Source organism: Triticum aestivum, chromosome 2B (genome assembly GCF_018294505.1).
Source record: "Triticum aestivum cultivar Chinese Spring chromosome 2B, IWGSC CS RefSeq v2.1, whole genome shotgun sequence".
Classification (NCBI taxonomy): domain Eukaryota; kingdom Viridiplantae; phylum Streptophyta; class Magnoliopsida; order Poales; family Poaceae; genus Triticum; species Triticum aestivum.
The window spans coordinates 320,064,565-320,084,805 of record NC_057798.1 but is presented as its reverse complement, the minus strand read 5'-3'; the positions used below and the strand labels follow the sequence as shown (position 1 = coordinate 320,084,805).

Sequence of the window (20,241 nt, the reverse complement as noted above, 5' to 3'; positions counted from 1 at the left end):
GAGAGATATTGATGAGGCGCAACTTTTTTACGTAGAACACTCTCTCTGATTCCTTACGGTTTAAGAGCAATTTCAAAATTATTGAAATGCGGCACTATTTTTTGCGACACCAAAATCGACGAGTAAACTGCATCAGACAGAAAACCGCACTTTATCCAACAGGTAAGTGCACTGCATGATTCCTTTTACTGAGAGTAAATTTTTCCAAACAAGGAAGTGGACTGCGCTTTACATCGGACATAAATGAACCACAACACTATCGAGAAGTGAACCACATTACTTTTTTATTGTTTTCGTAACAATTTTCTTGCACTTCACACTTGGGAGTAAGTGAACCACCACAATACCGAAAGTGAAGCGCATGCGTTTGTGTTGTCATTTGTCTAACTACGTTCTAAAAGAAGTGAACTTCTTTCTGAGTTGTTTTCATTTTTCTGGTTTTACCTAGTGAACCGCATAGGATTTTACAATGACCCGCATCTAAGTATCATTTTCCCTAATAACAAACTTGGCCTTGCAATTCTGATCACCAAAACCAGCAACTATTTAACCCATCTGAATTACATCACTGGTCGAGCAGAACCGAGGCTCCACCGCGTCAGTGAGGCGAACGATATATTTTAAGAATGAAATGCAAAGAAATACATACAATGTACATTGCCCCGTTTTAGCATACACTTGTCTGACTCGTCCACATACACTCATCAGAACTACATTGACATCTCTAGCGAGCTGCAAACAACCTTGCAGAAATTACCATCATGTCTAACTTTTTTTGTATCAAAGTGAGACATCAAAATTTTGTTAAAATAAACTGCATTGGATTTTTTTAAGAGTAACACATCTGGACCGCATCCAAAATCTTTGGGTCTCCAGGTTCACCATCGCGGCGTTTTTTAGAAAAATCCTTGGCCTTTTTAAGAATCAACCCGCAGTTCTCAATAGTCCGTCCATAAGTGAAAAAAAAAACCGTTTCGGGCCCGAGCACTGCACCTTTTTCCCGAGCGAAGCGGCCGCAGTTCCTCTATCCTCTCCTTCTCACGAACGGATCCGCCGCCGCCGCCGTCGCCCCACCCTCGCTCGCCGCTGCGGATCCACCGCCGTCCCTGCTCCAGCCCGTCGCCCCCCCCCCCTCCGCACGCCGCTGCCCCCGTCTTCTCGACGGTCCCGCCCAAGCTAACGATGCTGACACGCCACTGCTCCAGCACGACCTGACTTGGCAGGGGCGACGCGGCGGTGGTGGTGGTGAGGAAGCGGAGGAAGATGTCGTCGTCGGTGTGGTGCCTTCCAGCACGGCCTGACCTGGAAGGGGGGACGCGACGGTGGTGGTGGTGGGGAGGCGGAGGAAGCCGTCGTCGTCGGTGTGGTGCCTGATGGGGGAGGGGAGTGTCGCATAGCCAGCCTCGCGCCGGCGGTCTGGGCGCTCCTCGCGCCGGTACCTGCTCTGGGAAGAGCAGGAGGGGTGCTGGAGCAGTGGTCGTCGCGTCCTCGGGTTCCCGCAGCCCTCCCCTCGCACATGGTCGTCTTCAGCTCCCAGCCCGCCAGCGCTGTTCTCTGGTAGTCAACATCGTTGACAGAATAGGAGTACATGCGGAGGTCGGGGAGGGGCATGGTCTTGCAGGCCGGGTCTTAGTTGGCGTGCGCGTGCTCTCCTACCACCGCTGCCAGGCCACTGTAGGGGCTTTGCTTCGAGGGTGGGGGACACGGCTACATCATGTAGGTGGGGGAGAAGACGACCATGAGCACCGGCGTCCTCTGCGTGGTGGTAGTCATGAGCCGTGCAATGTCGAGACTGGGTGGAGCACGGGTGACCATTGTGGCTGGGAGCTGAGCTTCTCATCCTCGATCTGGAGAAAATTATAGTGATTCATGACAAAACATAGCAGCGTAGGAGCCAGCAATGGAGCAAGCGAGGCAGAGGTGAGCAAGGGCAGCCAGGACTCCCTTCTCCCCCGGTCTCTGAATCCTCTAATCCTTTCCTCAAATCCAGACGTACTGAGTCGTTAATTTTGTATGGCTGGCTGCTGAACCCGTTATTTCATTATGTGCATCGAGCAACATGGAATTTATCTCTTCCCTTGCAAATTCAGATTTGGATCATTGTTCAACAATATACTTCTTGATTTTTCCATAATTATGGCTCAAAATGTCATGCAGTCTAATTTGGATACCTATTTTGTTTTCTTGAAGCTTATAGATGTAGGCACTATCTATGTTCAGTAGGTGCTAAATATTCACATTTAAAGATTCTGGATATATCCTCTTATCTGTTTTCGCCTTTTTACAACATAAACATTTATGGATATTGTAATTGCAGCAATTTGTTTAGCTTTATTTAAATTTGTTTGTTGATCTGAGATTTTGTTCTGTACTATTCTTGCATACTTGATCATTGTGTGAGAGATGGGAGAACACACCTCAACGACTGACATATTATAATTACAGAGATTAGTTGTAAGGATTGATGGATAAGTCTGTGTACTAGGGTCCTTGTGGGGCTGCAGCACATGGTCCTTGTGGCAGTTAGGAGGATAAAGTCCTGGACCATCAAGGACTGGCTGTTAGGATAGAGTTCTGTTCTTGACCATCAAGGACTGTCAGTTAGCATCTTAGACTAGCATCTTAGACTAGCATCTTAGACTGGCATCTTGGCAGCATCTTAGCATATGCCTTGGCTGGCTAGCAGCCTATAAATATGTATCCCCAACCCCTCGGGTTGGTATGGCATTGTGTGAGAAATAAACCAACGAAAATTGTCCCAACTCTCCTAGTGTCATCCACAACTATCAATGCTCAGGCTGAAAGGTCTAACAAGTGGTATCAGAGCCTCGTTAACCTGCACCCTGAGCATTTCCTGTGAGCAGCCCAAGTCGGTAGCAGCAGCTGCTCCGTCTGCCTCTGGTTACCTTCCTCCCTCCGGACTGTCGAGCAGCAGCTCGTCTTCATCAGCCTCCTCTTCACGCAACAGCCCCCCTGCAGCGAGCCATGTCTGCAGGTCGCTCTCAGCACACGGCTACCTCGAGCATGCGGCGCCGGCAAGAGGCCGAGCGCGCCGTGGCAGAGGAGCGTGAGCGAGCGGCTGTAGCAGCGGCTGCTGCGGCGGCAAGAGTGTCGAGGCTGGCTGCAGCGGAGCTGGCAGCAGCCAGAGCGGAGGTAGAAGCAGCCAGGGCGGAGGTAGAAGCAGCAGCAGCAGCAGAAGCAGCCCGTGAGGCTACGGCGGATGCCAAGGCACTCCGCGGCAGCCCCGGCAGCTCCAGCAGCTCCGCGCCTGCGGACGACGGCGCCGACGCAGATCGCGCCAAAGTGGCGCAGGAGCGGACGGCGCAGTGGGCAGCCGAGCACGCCCGCGCTCCAGGTGGAGGCGCGCACCGCGACGGCGGCTGCAACGACCAGGACCGCGGCCTCTACGAGGTCCGGACTGTGGTCAGGGATGTTGGTTCCAGTGTTGGGTGGCCTACCCTCACTAAAACCAACTACGTCGAGTGGGCCGGGATCATGAAGGTCAGGCTCCAGGTGCGGCGCATGTGGGAGGCAGTCCAGGACAGCAACGTCGACCACCTAGAGGATCGACGGGCGCTGGACGCCCTCATCGCCGCAGTCCCGCCCGAGATGCAGTTCTCGCTTTCAACAAGCGGACTGCCAAGGAGGCTTGGGACGCCATCGCCGCAGCACGCATCGGCAGCGACCGTGCTCGCAAGTCCACCCTGCAGGCACTTCGTAAGGAGTGGGAGAACCTGGGCTTCAAGCCAGGTGAGGACGTTGATGACTTTGCTCTCCGTCTCAACACTCTGCTGCAGAAGATGGTGAAGTTTGGCGATGCCACCTAACCGAGGAGAGAGCTGTCGAGAAGCTTTTTCGGTGCATTCCCGAGAAGTACAAGCAGATGGCTCGCTCGATCGAGTCGTTGCTGGACCTCTCCACGATGACGATCGAGGAGGCGATAGGTCGACTCAAGGTCGTCGACACCGACGAGCCACAGCCCCCCTCGGGACCCGTCATCACCGGCGGGAAGCTGCTCCTAACTCGGGAGCAGTGGGATCCCAGCCTTGGTGACAAGAAGAAGGGGGAGCCTTCCTCCTCGACGGGCGGCCGCAAGCGTGGCAAGCAGCGTAAGGCGCGAAGAGGCCCCCCGGGCAGGGCACAAGGACGTGCCGAAGGTGACGCCCGCGGAGGCGCCAAGGACGGCGCCGCTGGCAAGCCCAGGCCGGCACAAGACAACAGTTGCCACAACTGTGGCCGGTTTGGCCATTGGGCCAATGAGTGTCGGCAACCACGACAAGGCCAGGCTCACGTCGCACAGGCGAAGGAGGAGGAGACGGCTCTGTTCATGGCGCATGCAAGCATTGAGCTACCCTCGGCGACTCCAGTCGCAAAGGCTTTCATCCACCTCGATGAGCCAAAAGCACATGCTCTTCTCGGCGATGGCTCCGGTAAGGACAAGGCTACGGGGTGGTGCCTCGACACCGGCGCCACCCACCACATGACCGGTCGAAGGGAATTCTTCGCCGAGCTCGACTCCGATGCGCGAGGCTCCGTCAAGTTCGGGGATGCCTCCGCTGTGGAGATAAAGGGCGTCGGCTCCGTCATCTTCACCACCAAGATGGGAGAGCACCGGCTGCTCACCGGTGTCTACTACATCCCCGCGCTAAGGAATTCCATCATCAGCTTGGGACAGCTGGATGAGAACGGCTCACGCGTGCTGATTGAGCATGGGGTCCTACGCATCTGGGATCGCCAGCGTCGCCTTCTCGCCAAGGTGCCCAGAGGTGAAAATCGACTCTACGTCCTTGATGTGCAGGTGGCACAACCGGTTTGTCTCGCTGTCCGTCGAGACGACGAGGCGTGGCAGTGGCATGAGCGCTTTGGGCACCTTCACTTTGAGGCCCTGAAGCGTCTAAGTGCCAAGGAGATGGTGCGAGGCCTGCCATGCCTCGACCATGTGGAGCAGTTCTGCGACATCTGCGTACTGACAAAGCAGAGACGACTCCCCTTTCCCCAACAGCGAGTTTTCGGGCTAAGGAGAAGCTGGAGCTCGTGCACGGAGACCTATGCGGCCCGGTGACGCCAGCCACACCAGGAGGTCGACGCTACTTCCTGCTGCTCGTCGACGATCTCTCCCGCTACATGTGGGTGATGATCCTCGGCAGTAAGGGAGAAGCGGCGGACGCCATCAGGCGCGCGCAGGTTGGTGTGGAGGCGGAGAGCGGCCGCAAATTGCGCGTGTTGCGCACTGACAACGGCGGCGAGTTCACGGCGGCTGAATTCGCGTCGTACTGCGCCGATGAGGGCATCCAGCGCCACTACTCCGCGCCGTACAGCCCGCAGCAAAACGGCGTCGTCGAGCGGCGCAACCAGACGGTTGTGGGGATGGCTCGGGCTCTCCTCAAGCAGAGAGGGATGCCGGCTGTCTTCTGGGGAGAGGCGGTGCTAATGGCCGTCTACATCCTCAACCGCTCTCCTACTAAGGCACTCGACGGCAGAACTCCGTACGAGGCCTGGCATGGGCGGAAGCCGGCGGTCTCTCATTTGCGGGTCTTTGGCTGCCTTGCGTTCGCCAAGGAGCTCGGCCACATCGGCAAGCTCGACGACATGAGCACTCTGGGAGTCTTCATCGGCTACGCGGAGGGCTCAAAGGCCTACCGCATCCTCGACCCAAAGACACAACGTGTGCGCACAGCGCGAGACGTCGTGTTCAACGAAGGGCGAGGGTGGCAATGGGACAAGGCGGTGGACGACGGCTCGACGCCGACGTATGACGACTTCATTGTCGAGTACGCTCACTTCAAGGAAGCTGGGGGAGCAAGCAGGTCCTCTTCACCGGGCACGTCTACCCCGGCCCCCAAAACTACATCGACTCCGGCGCCTGCTACACCGACGACACCACAACCGGCGACGCCGCATACTCCAGCCCCGGCGGTCGCCACTCCGGGCTCGTCTTCATCAGCACCAGCTCACGCAGAGCACAACCCGATGAAGTTCGCTTCCCCGCTCACTCACGACGAGGAGCGGGTCGACGCATGGTATGGAGGCGAACCGCTGCGGTACCGTACGATGGATAATGTGCTCGGCGACCAGCCGGTGCCAGGACTGGTGCCACGTGACCTGGAGGCGCAGCTACAGCTCGTGCGTGAAGACGGCGAACCACGGTCCTTTGCAGAGGCCGAGAGAGACGCGGCATGGCGCGCCGCGATGAAGTTGGAGATGGATGCGGTCGAGCAAAACCGCACCTGGGAGCTTGCTGATCTCCCTCGAGGTCACCGCGCAATCACCCTTAAGTGGGTGTTCAAGCTGAAGAGGGATGGAGCCGGCGCCATCATCAAGCACAAGGCTCGTTTGGTGGCCCGAGGCTTCTTGCAGCAGGAAGGAGTCGACTTCGACGACGCTTTCGCTCCCGTGGCACGGATGGAGTCCGTGCGACTTCTCCTTGCGCTGGCTGCCCAGGAGGGCTGGCGTGTCCACCACATGGACGTTAAGTCGGCATTCCTCAATGGCGACTTGAAGGAGGAAGTCTACGTGCATCAGCCACCGGGGTTTACGATTCCCGGCCAGGAGGGCAAGGTGCTCCGCCTGCGCAAGGCTCTCTATGGCCTGCGGCAGGCACCCAGGGCGTGGAACGCCAAGCTGGACTCCACGCTGAAGAAGATGGGTTTCGAGCAGAGCCCGCATGAGGCTGCCGTCTACCGACGGGGGAGTGGAGGAAATGCCCTGCTGGTGGGCGTCTACGTTGACGACCTGGTGATCACCGGCACCAAAGATGCAGAGGTGGCGGCGTTCAAGGAAGACATGAAGGCCACGTTCCAGATGAGTGACCTGGGGCTCCTCTCCTTCTATCTAGGGATTGAGGTGCACCAGGACCACTCCGGGATCGCGCTTCGACAGTCCGCCTACGCCAAGCGCATCGTTGAGCTAGCTGGGCTCACCGACTGCCATCCAGCTCTCACTCCGATGGAGGAGAGGCTGAAACTAAGTCGCGACAGCACGACGGAGGAAGTGGATGCTACGCAGTACCGACGCCTTGTGGGGAGCCTTCGCTACCTCACTCACACACGGCCGGACTTGGCATTCTCCGTCGGCTATGTCAGTCGGTTCATGGAGCGACCAACGTCGGAACACCAGCAGGCAGTGAAGAGGATCGTCCGCTACATAGCAGGGACCCTCGACCACGGCCTCCATTACTCTAGGTGCCCTGGGGCGGCACACTTCGTCGGGTACAGCGACAGCGACCACGCCGGCGACATCGACACCAGCAAGAGCACGAGCGGGATCCTCCTCTTCCTCGGCAAGTGTCTCGTGAGCTGGCAATCAGTCAAGCAGCAGGTGGTGGCCCTGTCCAGCTGTGAGGCTGAGTACATAGCGGCCTCCACCGCCTGTACTCAGGCGCTCTGGCTTGCTCGACTGCTTGGTGATCTTCTCGTTCAAGACACCAGAACGGTGCAGCTCCTGGTGGACAGCAAGTCCGCCCTGGCCCTGGCAAAGAACCCCGTGTTCCACGAACGGAGCAAGCACATCCGACTGAGGTATCACTTCATCCGCAGCTGTGTGGAAGAAGGGAGCATCGAGGCGAGCTACATCAACACCAAGGATCAGCTCGCAGACCTGCTCACCAAGCCCCTTGGGAGGGTCAAGTTCCTCGAACTTTGCTCCAGGATTGGGATGATTCAACTCTCCCACAAGACGACGTACAAGACTTAGGGGGAGAATGATGGATAAGTCTGTGTACTAGGGTCCTTGTGGGGCTGCAGCACATGGTCCTTGTGGCAGTTAGGAGGATAAAGTCCTGGACCATCAAGGACTGGCTGTTAGGATAGAGTTCTGTTCTTGACCATCAAGGACTGTCAGTTAGCATCTTAGACTAGCATCTTAGACTAGCATCTTAGACTAGCATCTTAGACTGGCATCTTGGCAGCATCTTAGCATATGCCTTGGCTGGCTAGCAGCCTATAAATATGTATCCCCAACCCCTCGGGTTGGTATGGCATTGTGTGAGAAATAAACCAACGAAAATTGTCCCAACTCTCCTAGTGTCATCCACAACTATCAATGCTCAGGCTGAAAGGTCTAACAAGGATAAAGGAGTGCAGTTTTCTGATTCCGTGATCTGCAGGTTTGAAGAACTAATATTATGTAGCAAATGGCAATAGAATAATTTAGATTTAATAAATTAGCTTTAAGGATAAATTAGCTGGTGCATTTTATTATCAAGAACTAATACTATCAATATACTGGGGGCAATATTTAGCAAACAGTTCAAAATTAGATACTTCTTTAGATTTAAGGAATAATCCATCTTACCCCTCCAATAAAGAAGGAATAATCCATTTTCATATGTTCCTTTTTATATGCAGGCTACAACAGAGCTCCTAGCCGAAGCTCATCCAGGAGCTTCGGCTAGCTGCTCGAACAAATCGAATGAGGGTGCACCGGCCTCCAGCATGAAGCCTGCGATTAGAGGCAGTCCTTTGCACTCCACCTCATGCCCGTGCATTGTTGGTACGCGTATTTGAGGTCGAGTGTGTGCGCGCCTCTGCAACCCCATAACTAGAGACCGAAATCAAGGGTTTTGATTGGTAAGTGATGGAAAAAAGGAGAGGAATAGCAGCAGGTATAGAAGGATTTCGGTTCCAGTAGCAAAAGTCAATCCATAATCATCGCAGAGAGCAAGCTGGACAAGGAGGCAGGAAGCATAGGAGTTGGGGAAGAGAGATCCATGTGTTGGCGAGTGCTAGCTGGGTGTGTGCCTCCTGTTTGAGAGGGAGGGAGGACCTTTGCTGGGCAGTCAAAGGATGTGCTCGGTTATGGTGGCCCAACTGCAAGGTAATGCTAACACATGTTACTCTTTCTTCAATTTTGATAGGTTTATGACAGTTCCATTCAAGGACAAATATGTTTATGACATTAATTCAAAGTTGTAAAATACGTATGTTTATAATAGTTTAATTATTCTTAAACGATTTCCACATATATGTGTTGCTTTAGCCACACAAAAATGTGCAGTGAACTTGTTACATAGAACACCCTAGGTATCGCCACTGGCATCGACTAGACGACGCCCATCACTAACACTCTTCTCTTGGGAGCATTGGCCCAGCTCATTGCCGTCGCATCACTCTCCCACCATTGCTTTTGTCTGGTCTCGATCAGATATTTTGCTTGATATGTGGGGAGGTGAGAGGGCAAGCTAGGGGAGTGGAGTTGGGAGAGACGATTGTAGAGCGACATCATTTTTGTTCCTATTTCTTTTCCTTTTCAAGTGTTACTTTTTCTTCATCAGTTCATCTTTAAACTTTTGGTTGTCTCAGCTTAGCTTGCAGCTCCAGCTTGGATTTGTCAGATTTATTGGTAAGCCAAATTGTTTAAATTTATATTGTCCAATTTATTTATAGGAACCAATCACCCAAATGCCTTTCCTAGACTGATGCAAATGGAGCTTGCAATCAGATCCAAAAGACTAATGAAGCTGGAGCTGTCAAACTGACCAAAGCAGGTACAGCCACATCTTAGGCTTGAAAATTTGCATATGGACGTGGGAGTCCACTCATATGTATATGGCTTTCATGTACACTTTTAATGGTCCAGGAACATTTGAATTTTTCTGTGTGTTGATTTTTTTGCCAAGAGTATTTGCTTTGTGTCTGTAGACATTAGGTTAGTTGTCAAGTTGGTAATTAGACGATTAGATCACTGTATCAATCGACAATCATCTCGGGAAAGTATCTTCGTACTTTTGGTAGATAATTGGTACTTCTGTAGTTGCGCGTTTTTATACTTATATATTTGTACCCACTTTTATTGTGTTCTTTGTTCCTTCCTTTTTATCATACATATAACTAAAAGTCAGTTTACAGGAAAACGTCGGTCTCATCCCTGGCCTTCTTCAGTTGAGAAGATTACTCTGCTTTTTATCACTGTTGGAGGATTCCTTATTTTCAGAAGTCAGTATCACAGCAACAGGCAAGCAGCTTGGCCAACTCATTATTTCTACCGTCACCAATCGTTTTTATTGTTGCTGGCCAATGTAGATTGTCGTGATTGTATGAAAGATTAATACCTTTCTCACGTGCATGCTAGCTAGAAGCCGATGTATGATTCTTGGTGTATTCTTGTGTGTGTCCATCGAAACAAGAGGGAGGGTCGGGCTCCAGTCATCCAGATCCTATTAATGGAGTTCAGCCACTTTGAAAAAGGTGATGCTTCACATTGTAAGTTTCTTTGTGGTTGTTGGTGTTTTTTCTTGATGTGTTTGCATGATAGTTGTCTGCTTGTGCATATTCAGCTGTTCGAAAATGCTTGTCATTCATGTGCAAGTTAACCAGCTAGGGAAAGTAATAGCAGTTCACTTGATCACATGGTAATAATGTTAGTAGGTGTATGTCAAGCTAGCTGATTAGCAAGTCAACATGGCCTCGGTTAACATACGTCGGTTTTTAGTTGCTGGTCAGTTATGCAGCTTGTCTCCAATGACCTTTCTAACTCAAACATGCCATCGATCGGTCAAATAGACAACAAGGACACGAAACAAATGGAAAGAAAGCAGCAAGCTGTTAAATTCATAATTTTATTTCTGTGATTTCTTCTTTCATTTTGTGGAACCTAGCTTGTGAAATCTTCCGTCTTTCTAACTTGAGGGCCTCTTGTGGTTTTAGCAATGGGCTTGGCTCTAGCTCTTAAAAGTTGGTGAGCGAGAAGTTCACAACCTGAACACCGTAAGTTGTGCCTTCATGCCTATTACAAAGAAGTTACTATAAAAGGGATTTGTGTGTGAGTTTGACCAATTGGATTCCTGATTGATTTATCAGAACCAATACATGCAATGCTACATCACACCATATTTTAAAAGTTCATTGGAAATTTCAAAGGTAGCAACGAGGTGCAACGGTCCTCCGCTGAGCGACTTTGTTGAGAGTCAATTTCTTTAGGAGCAGGTAAACCGTCTTCATACAGAGAGATCTGCCATAAAGGCACTATTGTCTCGAAACACTTCATGCACTTTGATCCGATACTGCTTGAAGAAAAGGCCTAAAGGTGAGGACAGGAATGCTCCAAGGGAAGATGCATGTAAGGTCACAAATCATAACTCTCAGGTAGCGGATCAGCCAACCACTGGATGTGTTCCATGATTTATTTATTTCAGTGGTTTACAAAGTGGTATGTACGGTGCACACGCCCTCCAAAGTTATAATTTCTCTTTAGTTATCTCCTTACGATTTCTTTGATGCTTGTGAAAATGCGAAGGCTTGATGTGAACTATGGTGCCGACAGGATATGAATGGCCGGACAATGCGGCATTTTTCTTTTGCACCAAAGAATCTCAGACCATCATGCTGTTCTTTTCAGTTTGAATCTTCTTAGAAGTTGGAATGTAAGTAGGAAGATAACATACACAGTTCAATTTTGTATGTCTAATTAATAATGGTTTTGTGGTTGACATTTGGGGATGATGATATAAACAACTAAAGCAATGGTAAGAAAATGTATGTTCCATTTTCATCTTATTAGTGGGCTAAATCCATGGAGCTTTGGTACGTTATTATTGATTGATAGTCATCTATATATGGATTTTTTTAGCCTTTTGTTTCTCCTCATGCTGCTACTGTATCAATTCAATTTGAGAAGCACATTCTTCATGCGCCTATATGTGGTATACTAATATGCACTGCTGTAAGTCGGTTGCTATTGTTAAATGGATCAATAATGAAATACTCATTACTGCTACCAGAGTATATTCCATCACAATGCCCGGGCACCAATAGTCAAGAGGAGGATGTTGTAGATGAAAGTGATAGGAGGTAACTATGAGCATGATCTAACAATGGGCCAATGGTAATTTCTGTGAGGGAGAAATGACGCTTGGAGAATAATGCATAGTATATTTTCTCCCGTTGCAACGCACGGGCATATTAACTATTAACCAGTATTGATCAAACCCTTTTCTTGTTTTGCAGCCATCCTTGCAGTTGCGTACCGCACGCACCCACACGCCGCACTGCACGCCCACGTGTCAGAGAAACAATCACAGATAAACAGCGAACATCAGTTGACATTATTTTCTTTATGAACCCCACGGGTGTTGACTACAAAGGGATTTTATATTCACACAAATATTTTCAAGCGAACTGCCCCTGAAAAAGAAGTGTACCCCTCGTGGAATACCTTTTGTTTCTTGTCACAAGCCGAACCAGGGGCGCGTTGTAACGAACTGCATCATTTTCAACATTTCACAAGCAGGTTCCTAGAATTTTTAGGCCCTGAATGTTTTTCACGGACACCACTTAACAAAAAAGAGGAAATGCACACTCGTGCTCTTATATGTGCCACAACACGCTAGCAAAACAGTCTAGCCACAGTGGATGTCACGGTGGCACCGGTGACCTGTGCTCTAGCCGGGTGGTGTTCAAATCAAAGATCAAAGCAATTTTGTGCACATCAAACCAGCAGACTGCACGACCGGGCTGCCCGAACCGTCGCTTTTTGCCGCGCCGTGACCATCGTGTCTTTCGCTGCCACTAGTGCCTTCCGACACCGGCGAGCACAAAGAGGATGAGCTGCACTGCCTGAATACCAGGACCGCTCAATTGGGGACACGACATGTTGTATCGAACTGCAGAAACTAAAAATTTGATGAGCGGCCGAGATGGATTCAGTGCGTCCAGGGGGCTCGTCGGAGCCATTGTTGGAGAGGATGAAGGGGGAGCCCGCGGCGTGCTCCTCCTCTGGACAGCCATGCCACGCATGCACGGGGAAAGCAGACTGCAAGCACGGCCGGCGGAACGCACTCAGATGCGCTGCGCACCGCAACAGGCGCGTCGGGTGAACTGCATATGGGCTTGGGGTTGGAGGTCCTCCTCTTCTTTCCTGGAGGAGATCGTCGGTTAGCCAAACAGCAAGGAGCCGACGACGAGTACGAAACGCATCGATCTGGTGGGAAGCCGGCGACCAGAGGAATCAACAGGAGCTCACCGTCCACCGGTCTGGAGAACAGAAGGTGAAGTACGCCCGCGGGAGCTCAGTCGGGGGCAGCGCTCGGTGGTGGCCGCGGTGGCTCGCGCGGTGAGCGGCCCGGCTTGATCCGGACGGGGCGGAGCGGGATCCGGCCATGGGGGGCATGAATCGTCGGATCTCACCGGATCCGACGCAGAGGGCAGCGCAGAGGGAGGCAAGTCGCCGGGGAAGGGAAAGGAAGGGGGCGACGCCGTGGCTGCAGGCTGTGGAAGAGCGCGAGGTGGTGGGCGGCGCGGTGGCGCGGGCAGATGGAGAGTCGCTGCGGAGAAGGTGGTAGAAGATAGGTGGTGCAGGGATCGCGCGTGGTGGTGGGGCGGCGCGGTTGCATGGCGCCCTGGCCTAGGGAAGGTAGCGCCATGGCCGGCGGGGTTGGGGGTGGCGGCGCGAGGGAGGGAGTTGGTGCGGCGGTGTGGGGGAGGTGGTGCGGTGGTGGAGGTGGAGCATGGGGGGACCGGGAGGGGTGTTTTTTTTTCTTAGCCCCGTGCAGTTCGTTCGGTTCCTTCGCGCGGTTAGTTTTGTAGCTACGGGTAGGTCCCGGGCGTTAGCAGAATTGGTGTTAGCAGAATAAGGTTTTTTTTTCTGAAAATATGTCGCGTACCATATTTTCATAGAAGGGAGCAAACATAATTATAAGATACTAGACACGGATGCGAACATCCGGCTAGCGACACCCACACCACACGAAATGGAAAGCCTACTCTCTCACAAAATGTTCTAATCTACCAACTCCCGCAGTCTTCCAATCCTTGAGCTTCCATGATTTGGTCCACCAAAAGGTGAGATATCCTTTGTTGCTCGAGGTGACCAAACACCCGCGCATTGCGTTGTTTCCAGACAGACCAAGCAATGGCGATGACCATCGTGTCAAATCCTCTCCTATGCTTCGTGATCACGGTTTGCCTAGCCCGAAGCCACCAAGCGGTAAAGGTCTCATTATGTTCCGGGTAAGGTGCATCAACTCTAACTTTAGTAAAGCAAAGATGCCAAACTTCCTTAGCATAGCTATAGTGAACCAGGATGTGATCAACGGTGTCTTCCTCTTGGAGGCATAGGAAGCAAGCAACTGTGTCATCCTGCATGCCGTGCCTAGCCCTCCTATCAGATGTCCACAATCTATATTGAACCGCCAGCCAGACGAAGATTTTGCATTTAAGAATGGCCCCACTCCTCCAAATGCACTCATATGTTGGCGATCTGATGAGGCCGATGCAAAGCCTTTGATACACCGAACTGGCCGTATACTTGCCAGAGCGATCACACGGGCAGGTAAACACATCAGGCTGAAGATGGTCCCTATGCACTCCCGCAATGGCCGCACGCAAATGCATGCGCTGAATCAAGGCCATGAAAGGTGTATCTCCAATGATGTCTTGTTCCCACTGGTCATTTGTCAATGCTTGGCACACTGTTCTCATGTTCAGCACTCTTGTCGGAACCAAGGACAACCGCTGCGCCATTGATCCATCTATCCTTTCAAAAGAGGACTCGCTCCCCTATGCCAACTGTAATGTGAACCAAACTATTGAACACCTCTCGAGCATCAGCATCGATCATGAACGGTAGGCCCTGCCACGGCCTATCCTGATCAGTCCTCCTCAACCACTCCCACCTCACTCTAAGTGTGAGCGCTTGCAGCTTGAGGTTTTTGATACCAAGGCCCCCATAACACGTTGGGCGGCATATCGTGTTCCAAGCGACAAGGCACTGCCCTCCGTTAACTTTCTCCTTTCCTGCCCAAAAAAATGATCTCATCCAAGCATCGATCTCCTCAAAAACCCAGTCCGGGGCATTGAGGACCATTAACTGATGTATGGGTCTCGCCGCAACCACCGATTTGACAAGAACCAAACGGCCTGGCCTTTGAATAAGTCCTCTTTGCCAAGCAGGAATGAGCTTCCTAACCTGGTCGATTAGAGGCTGCCAATTAGCCCTCGTGAGCTATTTAATTGCCAGCGGGATGCCCAGGTACTTGCAAGGAAAGCTGCCCATCGCACATTGCAGAATGTCCCTCACACGGTGCTGGTCTTCCTCATTTCCTTTTATCATGATTGCCATGGACTTATTATAGTTCACCACCAATCCTGATGCCGCGCCAAAACAATCAAGAGCCATCCTGACGAAACTGAGATCCAGGTTGGTGGGCCTGATGAACAGAGCAACAACGTCGGCATAAATGGACAGTCTTTGAGTCGCCGAGATACCAGGGAACGAGCTAACTGCCCCAACTTCTGCCCCCTTCGTGAACAAGGACGACAGAGCTTCCATGGCGATCACGAATAGAAGGAGGGACACCGGATCTCCCTGCCGTAGGCCACAAGTATGAGCAAAACTCGACCCGGGGCTGCCATTAACTAAGATCTTAGTGCTAGCTGTCTGCAGGAGTATTGCAATCCACCTCATCCATTTTCCCCAAACCCCTTCTTGCGCAGAACTTGGAACAAGAATGGCCATGCAAGGGAGTCAAACGCTTTGGTGATATCAAGTTTAAGAAACACTCCCGGGGTCTTCCGCGCATGCAACTTCCGGGCTATTTGTTTCACCAAAAGGAAGTTGTCGTGCAAACATCTCCCTGCTATGAATGCGGACTGGTTCGTGGTAACGATCTCTGACATTCTTTTCCTTGCTCGACATGCAAGAGCTTTTGCAAAAAGCTTGGCAAAGCTGTGAGTTAAGCTGATGGGGCGGTAATCAGCCTCCGCATCCGGCCTCTTGGGAATGAGTGCGATCAGCGCCTTGTTAAGTTTAGCGAACCCTCTACCATCGCCCACATACAATTTCAGGATAGCAGCCATGATGTCATGCTTAATAATCGACCACGCCTTTTGATAGAATATCCCAATGAAGCCATCAGGTCCCGGCGCACGATCCGGGGGTAGCTCCTTGACCACGTTCCATATTTCTTCCTCATCGAATATTGCCTCTAGTTCACGAAGATCCACCTGTTCCATTCCAAGGTAGTCAAGATCCAGGGTGTAATCGCGAGCTTGTTGTTTGCCTAGCAGGCCCCTATATTCCTCAGTAAAGATTTCCTCCTTTCTACTCTGCTCGATGATGATTTCATCCCCGTGTTTGATATGCGCAATGTAGTTTTTGGTACGCCTTCCATTTGCCACCGCTTGGAACAATCTAGTGTTAGCATCCCCCTCCCAAATCCATCGGATCCTGGAGCGTTGCCTTGAGATGGTTCTTTCCAGGGAGGCGAGCCCCAAGACGGCCAACTTCAAGGAACGACGCAGCCAAAGCTCATCGCAAGTTAACGGCCTGCCCTCTTGTGCCTGTTCGAGCCGCAAGATCACCTAGTTAGCAATTGCTAGCTTAAGCTTTATGTTGCCCATCTTCCTCTGTCCCCACGCTTGCAAGACGACGACCGTGTTACGAAACAAAGCATCCAGACGTTTGAAAGGATCGGTGATGCTCTCATCGCAAACCCAAGCGTCCCTAACCGCATCCTCGAATCCCTCCAGCTTTGCCCAAAACAACTCAAATCTGAATCTCCGCTTTGGGATGCAGATCGCATTGTTGGAAATATGCCCTAGAGGCAATAATAAATTAGTTATTATTATATTTCCTTGTTCATGATAATCGTTTATTATCCATGCTATAATTGTATTGATAGGAAACTCAAATACATGTGTGGGTACATAGACAACACCATGTCCCTAGTAAGCCTCTAGTTGACTAGCTCGTTGGTCAATTGATGGTTACGGTTTCCTGACCATGGACATTGAATGTCATTGATAACGGGATCACATCATTAGGAGAATGATGTGGTGGAGAAGACCCAATCCTAAGCCTAGCACAAAGATCGTAGTTCGTATGCTAAAGCTTTTCTAATGTCAAGTATCATTTCCTTAGACCATGAGATCGTGCAACTCCCGGCTACCGTAGGAATGCTTTGGGTGCACCAAACGTCACAACGTAACTGGGTGGCTATAAAGGTGCACTATAGGTATCTCCGAAAGTGTCTGTTGGGTTGGCATGAATCGAGACTGGGATTTGTCACTCCGTGTGACGGAGAGGTATCTCTGGGCCCACTCGGTAGGACATCATCATAATGTGCACAATGTGACCAAGGGGTTGATCACGGGATGATGTGTTACGGAACGAGTAAAGAGACTTGCCGGTAACGAGATTGAATAAGGTATCGACATATCGACGATCGAATCTCGGGCAAGTACAATACCACTAGACAAAGGGAATTGTATACGGGATCAATTGAGTCCTTGACATCGTGGTTCATCCGATGAGATCATCGTGGAACATGTGGGAGCCAACATGGGTATCCAGATCCCGCTGTTGGTTATTGACCGGAGAACGTCTTGGTCATGTCTGCATGGTTCCCGAACCCGTAGGGTCTACACACTTAAGGTTCGATGACGCTAGGGTTATAGGGAATAGATATACGTGGTTACCGAATGTTGTTCGGAGTCCCGGATGAGATCCTGGACGTCACGAGGAGTTCCAGAATGGTCTGGAGGTAAAGATTTATATATGGAAAGTTGTTGTTCGGGTTCCGGGAAAAGTTCGGGTTTTCTGGTATTGTACCGGGAAGCTTCCAGAAGGTTCCGGAGGATTTCGGAAGGGTCCGGAGGTCCGGAAATTGTTCCACCACGTCCAATACAGCAGCATGGGCTGTAAGGGGGTGCCCTAGCCTTAATGGGCCAGGGGCACCAGCCCCCCCAAGGCCCATGCGCATGGGAGAGGGGAAACCCTAAGGGGGAGGGCCTCCACTTGACTTGGGAGGCACTCCTCCCCCCCTTGGCCGCCGCCCCCAACCCTAGATGGGATCTAGGGGGGCCGGCCCTGTTCTCTCCCCACCTATAAATAGTGGAGGGGTGGGAGTGCAGCCGCACCCAAGTTCTGGCGCAGCCCTTCCCCTCTCCCAAGTACTCCTCCTTTCCCGTGGTGCTTGGCAAAGCCCTGCAGGATTGCCACGCTCCTCCACCACCACCACACCGTTGTGATGCTGCTGGACGGAGTCTTCCTCAACCTCTCCCTCTCTCCTTGCTGGATCAAGGCGTGGGAGACGTCACCGGGCTATACGTGTGTTGAACGCGGAGGTGCCGTCCGTTCGGCACTAGGATCTCCGGTGATTTGGATCACGACGAGTACGACTCCTTCAACCCCGTTCTCTTAAACGCTTCCGCTTAGCAATCTACAAGGGTATGTAGATGCACTCTCCTTCCCCTCGTTGTTGGTTTCTCCATAGATAGATCTTGGTGACACGTAGGAAAATTTTGAATTTCTGCTACGTTCCCCAACAGTGGCATCATGAGCTAGGTCTATTGCGTAGATTCTATGCATGAGTAGAACACAAAGTAGTTGTGGGCGTTGATTTTGTTCAGTATGCTTACCGTTACTAGTCCAATCTTGTTTCGACGGTATTGTGGGATGAAGCGGCCCAGACCGACCTTACACGTACACTTATGTGAGACAGGTTCCACCGACTGACATGCACTTGGTGCATAAGGTGGCTAGCGGGTGCCAGTCACTCCCACTTTAGTCGGAACGGATTCGATGAAAAGGGTCCTTATGAAGGGTAAATAGCAATTGGCATATCACGTTGTGGTTTTGCATAGGTAAGAAACGTTCTTGCTAGAAACCCATAGCAGCCACGTAAAACATGCAAACAACAATTAGAGGACGTCTAACTTGTTTTTGTAGGGTATGCTATGTGATGTGATATGGCCAAGAAAGAATGTGATGAATGATATGTGATGTATGAGATTGATCATGTTCTTGTAATAGGAATCACGACTTGCATGTCGATGAGTATGACAACCGGCAGGAGCCATAGGAGTTGTCTTTATTTATTGTATGACCCGCGTGTCATTGAACAACGCCATGTAATTACTTTACTTTATTGCTAACCGGTAGCCATAGTAGTAGAAGTAATAAGTTGGCGAGACAACTTCATGGAGACATGATGATGGAGATCATGATGATGGAGATCATGGTGTCATGCCGGTGACGATGATGATCATGAAGCCCCGAAGATGGAGATCAAAAGGAGCAAAATGATATTGGCCATATCATGTCACCTTTTGATTGCATGTGATGTTTATCATGTTTATACATCTTATTTGCTTAGAATGATGGTAGTAAATAAGATGATCCCTCATTAAAATTTCAAGAAAGTGTTCCCCCTAACTGTGCACCGTTGCGAAAGTTCGTCGTTTCGAAGCACCACGTGATGATCGGGTGTGATAGATTCTTATGTTCACATACAACGGGTGTAAGCCAGATTTACACACGCGAAACACTTAGGTTAACTTGACGAGCCTAGCATGTACAGACATGGCCTCGGAACACAAGAGACCAAAAGGTCGAGCATGAGTCGTATAGTAGATACGATCAACATGAAGATGTTCACCGATGATAACTAGTCCGTCTCACGTGACACGGCCTAGTTGACTCGGATCATGTAATCACTTGGATGACTAGAGGGATGTCTATCTGAGTGGGAGTTCATTAGATGAACTTAATTATCCTGAACATAGTCAAAAGATCTTTGCAAATTATGTCGTAAGCTCGCGCTTTAGTTCCACTGTTTAGATATGTTCCTAGAGAAAATATAGTTGAAAGTTGACAGTAGCGATTATGCGGACAGTAGAAAGCTTATGTCCTTAATGCACCACTCAGTGTGCTGAACCCCAAACGTCGTTTGTGGATGTTGCGAACATCGGACATACACGTTTTGATAACTACGTGATAGTTCAGTTAAACGGTTTAGAGTTGAGGCACCAAAGACATTTTCGAAACGTCGCGGAACATATGAGATGTTTCGAGGGCTGAAATTGGGATTTCAGGCTCATGCCCACGTTAAGAGGTATAAGACCTCCGACGATTTTCTTAGCCTGCAAACTAAGGGAGAAAAGCTCAACCGTTGAGCTTGTGCTCAGATTGTCTGAGTGCAAAAATCACTTGAATCGAGTGGGAGTTGATCTTCCAGATGAGATAGTGATGTTTCTCCAAAGTCATTGCCACCAAGCTGCTAGAGCTTCATGATGAACTATAACAAATCAGGGATAGATATGATGATCCTTGAGATATTCACGATGTTTGACACCGCGAAAGTAGAAATCAAGAAGGAGCATCAATTGTTGATGGTTAGTGAAACCACTAGTTTCAAGAAGGGCAAGGGCAAGAAGGGGCACTTCATGAAATGGCAAATCAGTTGCCGCTCCAGTGAAGAAACCCAAGGTTGAACCCAAACCCGAGACTAAGTGCTTCTGTAATAAG

The 20,241-nt window shown here is 50.7% G+C and overlaps 1 protein-coding gene and 1 long non-coding RNA gene across 15 annotated transcripts; one reads left to right on the top strand and one right to left on the bottom strand.

The window, feature by feature from the left end:
* The first annotated feature begins 7,833 nt into the window (after nucleotides 1-7,833).
* On the top strand, nucleotides 7,834-12,259 carry LOC123044831 (uncharacterized). 14 transcript variants are annotated; one of them, XR_006420536.1, is made up of 6 exons: nucleotides 7,838-8,814; nucleotides 9,384-9,484; nucleotides 9,846-10,199; nucleotides 10,644-10,703; nucleotides 10,797-11,820; nucleotides 11,943-12,259. It is a non-coding gene; the product is annotated as an uncharacterized lncRNA (long non-coding RNA). The 14 variants fall into 14 exon arrangements; XR_006420534.1 differs by having other exon boundaries at nucleotides 7,839-8,814; nucleotides 9,846-10,184; XR_006420540.1 differs by having other exon boundaries at nucleotides 7,834-8,567; nucleotides 8,655-8,814; nucleotides 9,300-9,484; nucleotides 9,846-11,820.
* On the bottom strand, nucleotides 12,190-13,459 carry LOC123044830 (uncharacterized). The gene is made up of 2 exons (XM_044467704.1): nucleotides 12,958-13,459; nucleotides 12,190-12,852 (listed from the first exon to the last, which is right to left on the bottom strand). Exons 1-2 carry the CDS (start codon nucleotides 13,102-13,104, stop codon nucleotides 12,424-12,426), a joined length of 576 nt encoding a protein of 191 aa, XP_044323639.1. The 5' UTR covers nucleotides 13,105-13,459; the 3' UTR covers nucleotides 12,190-12,423.
* Between the last annotated feature and the right edge of the window lie 6,782 nt (nucleotides 13,460-20,241).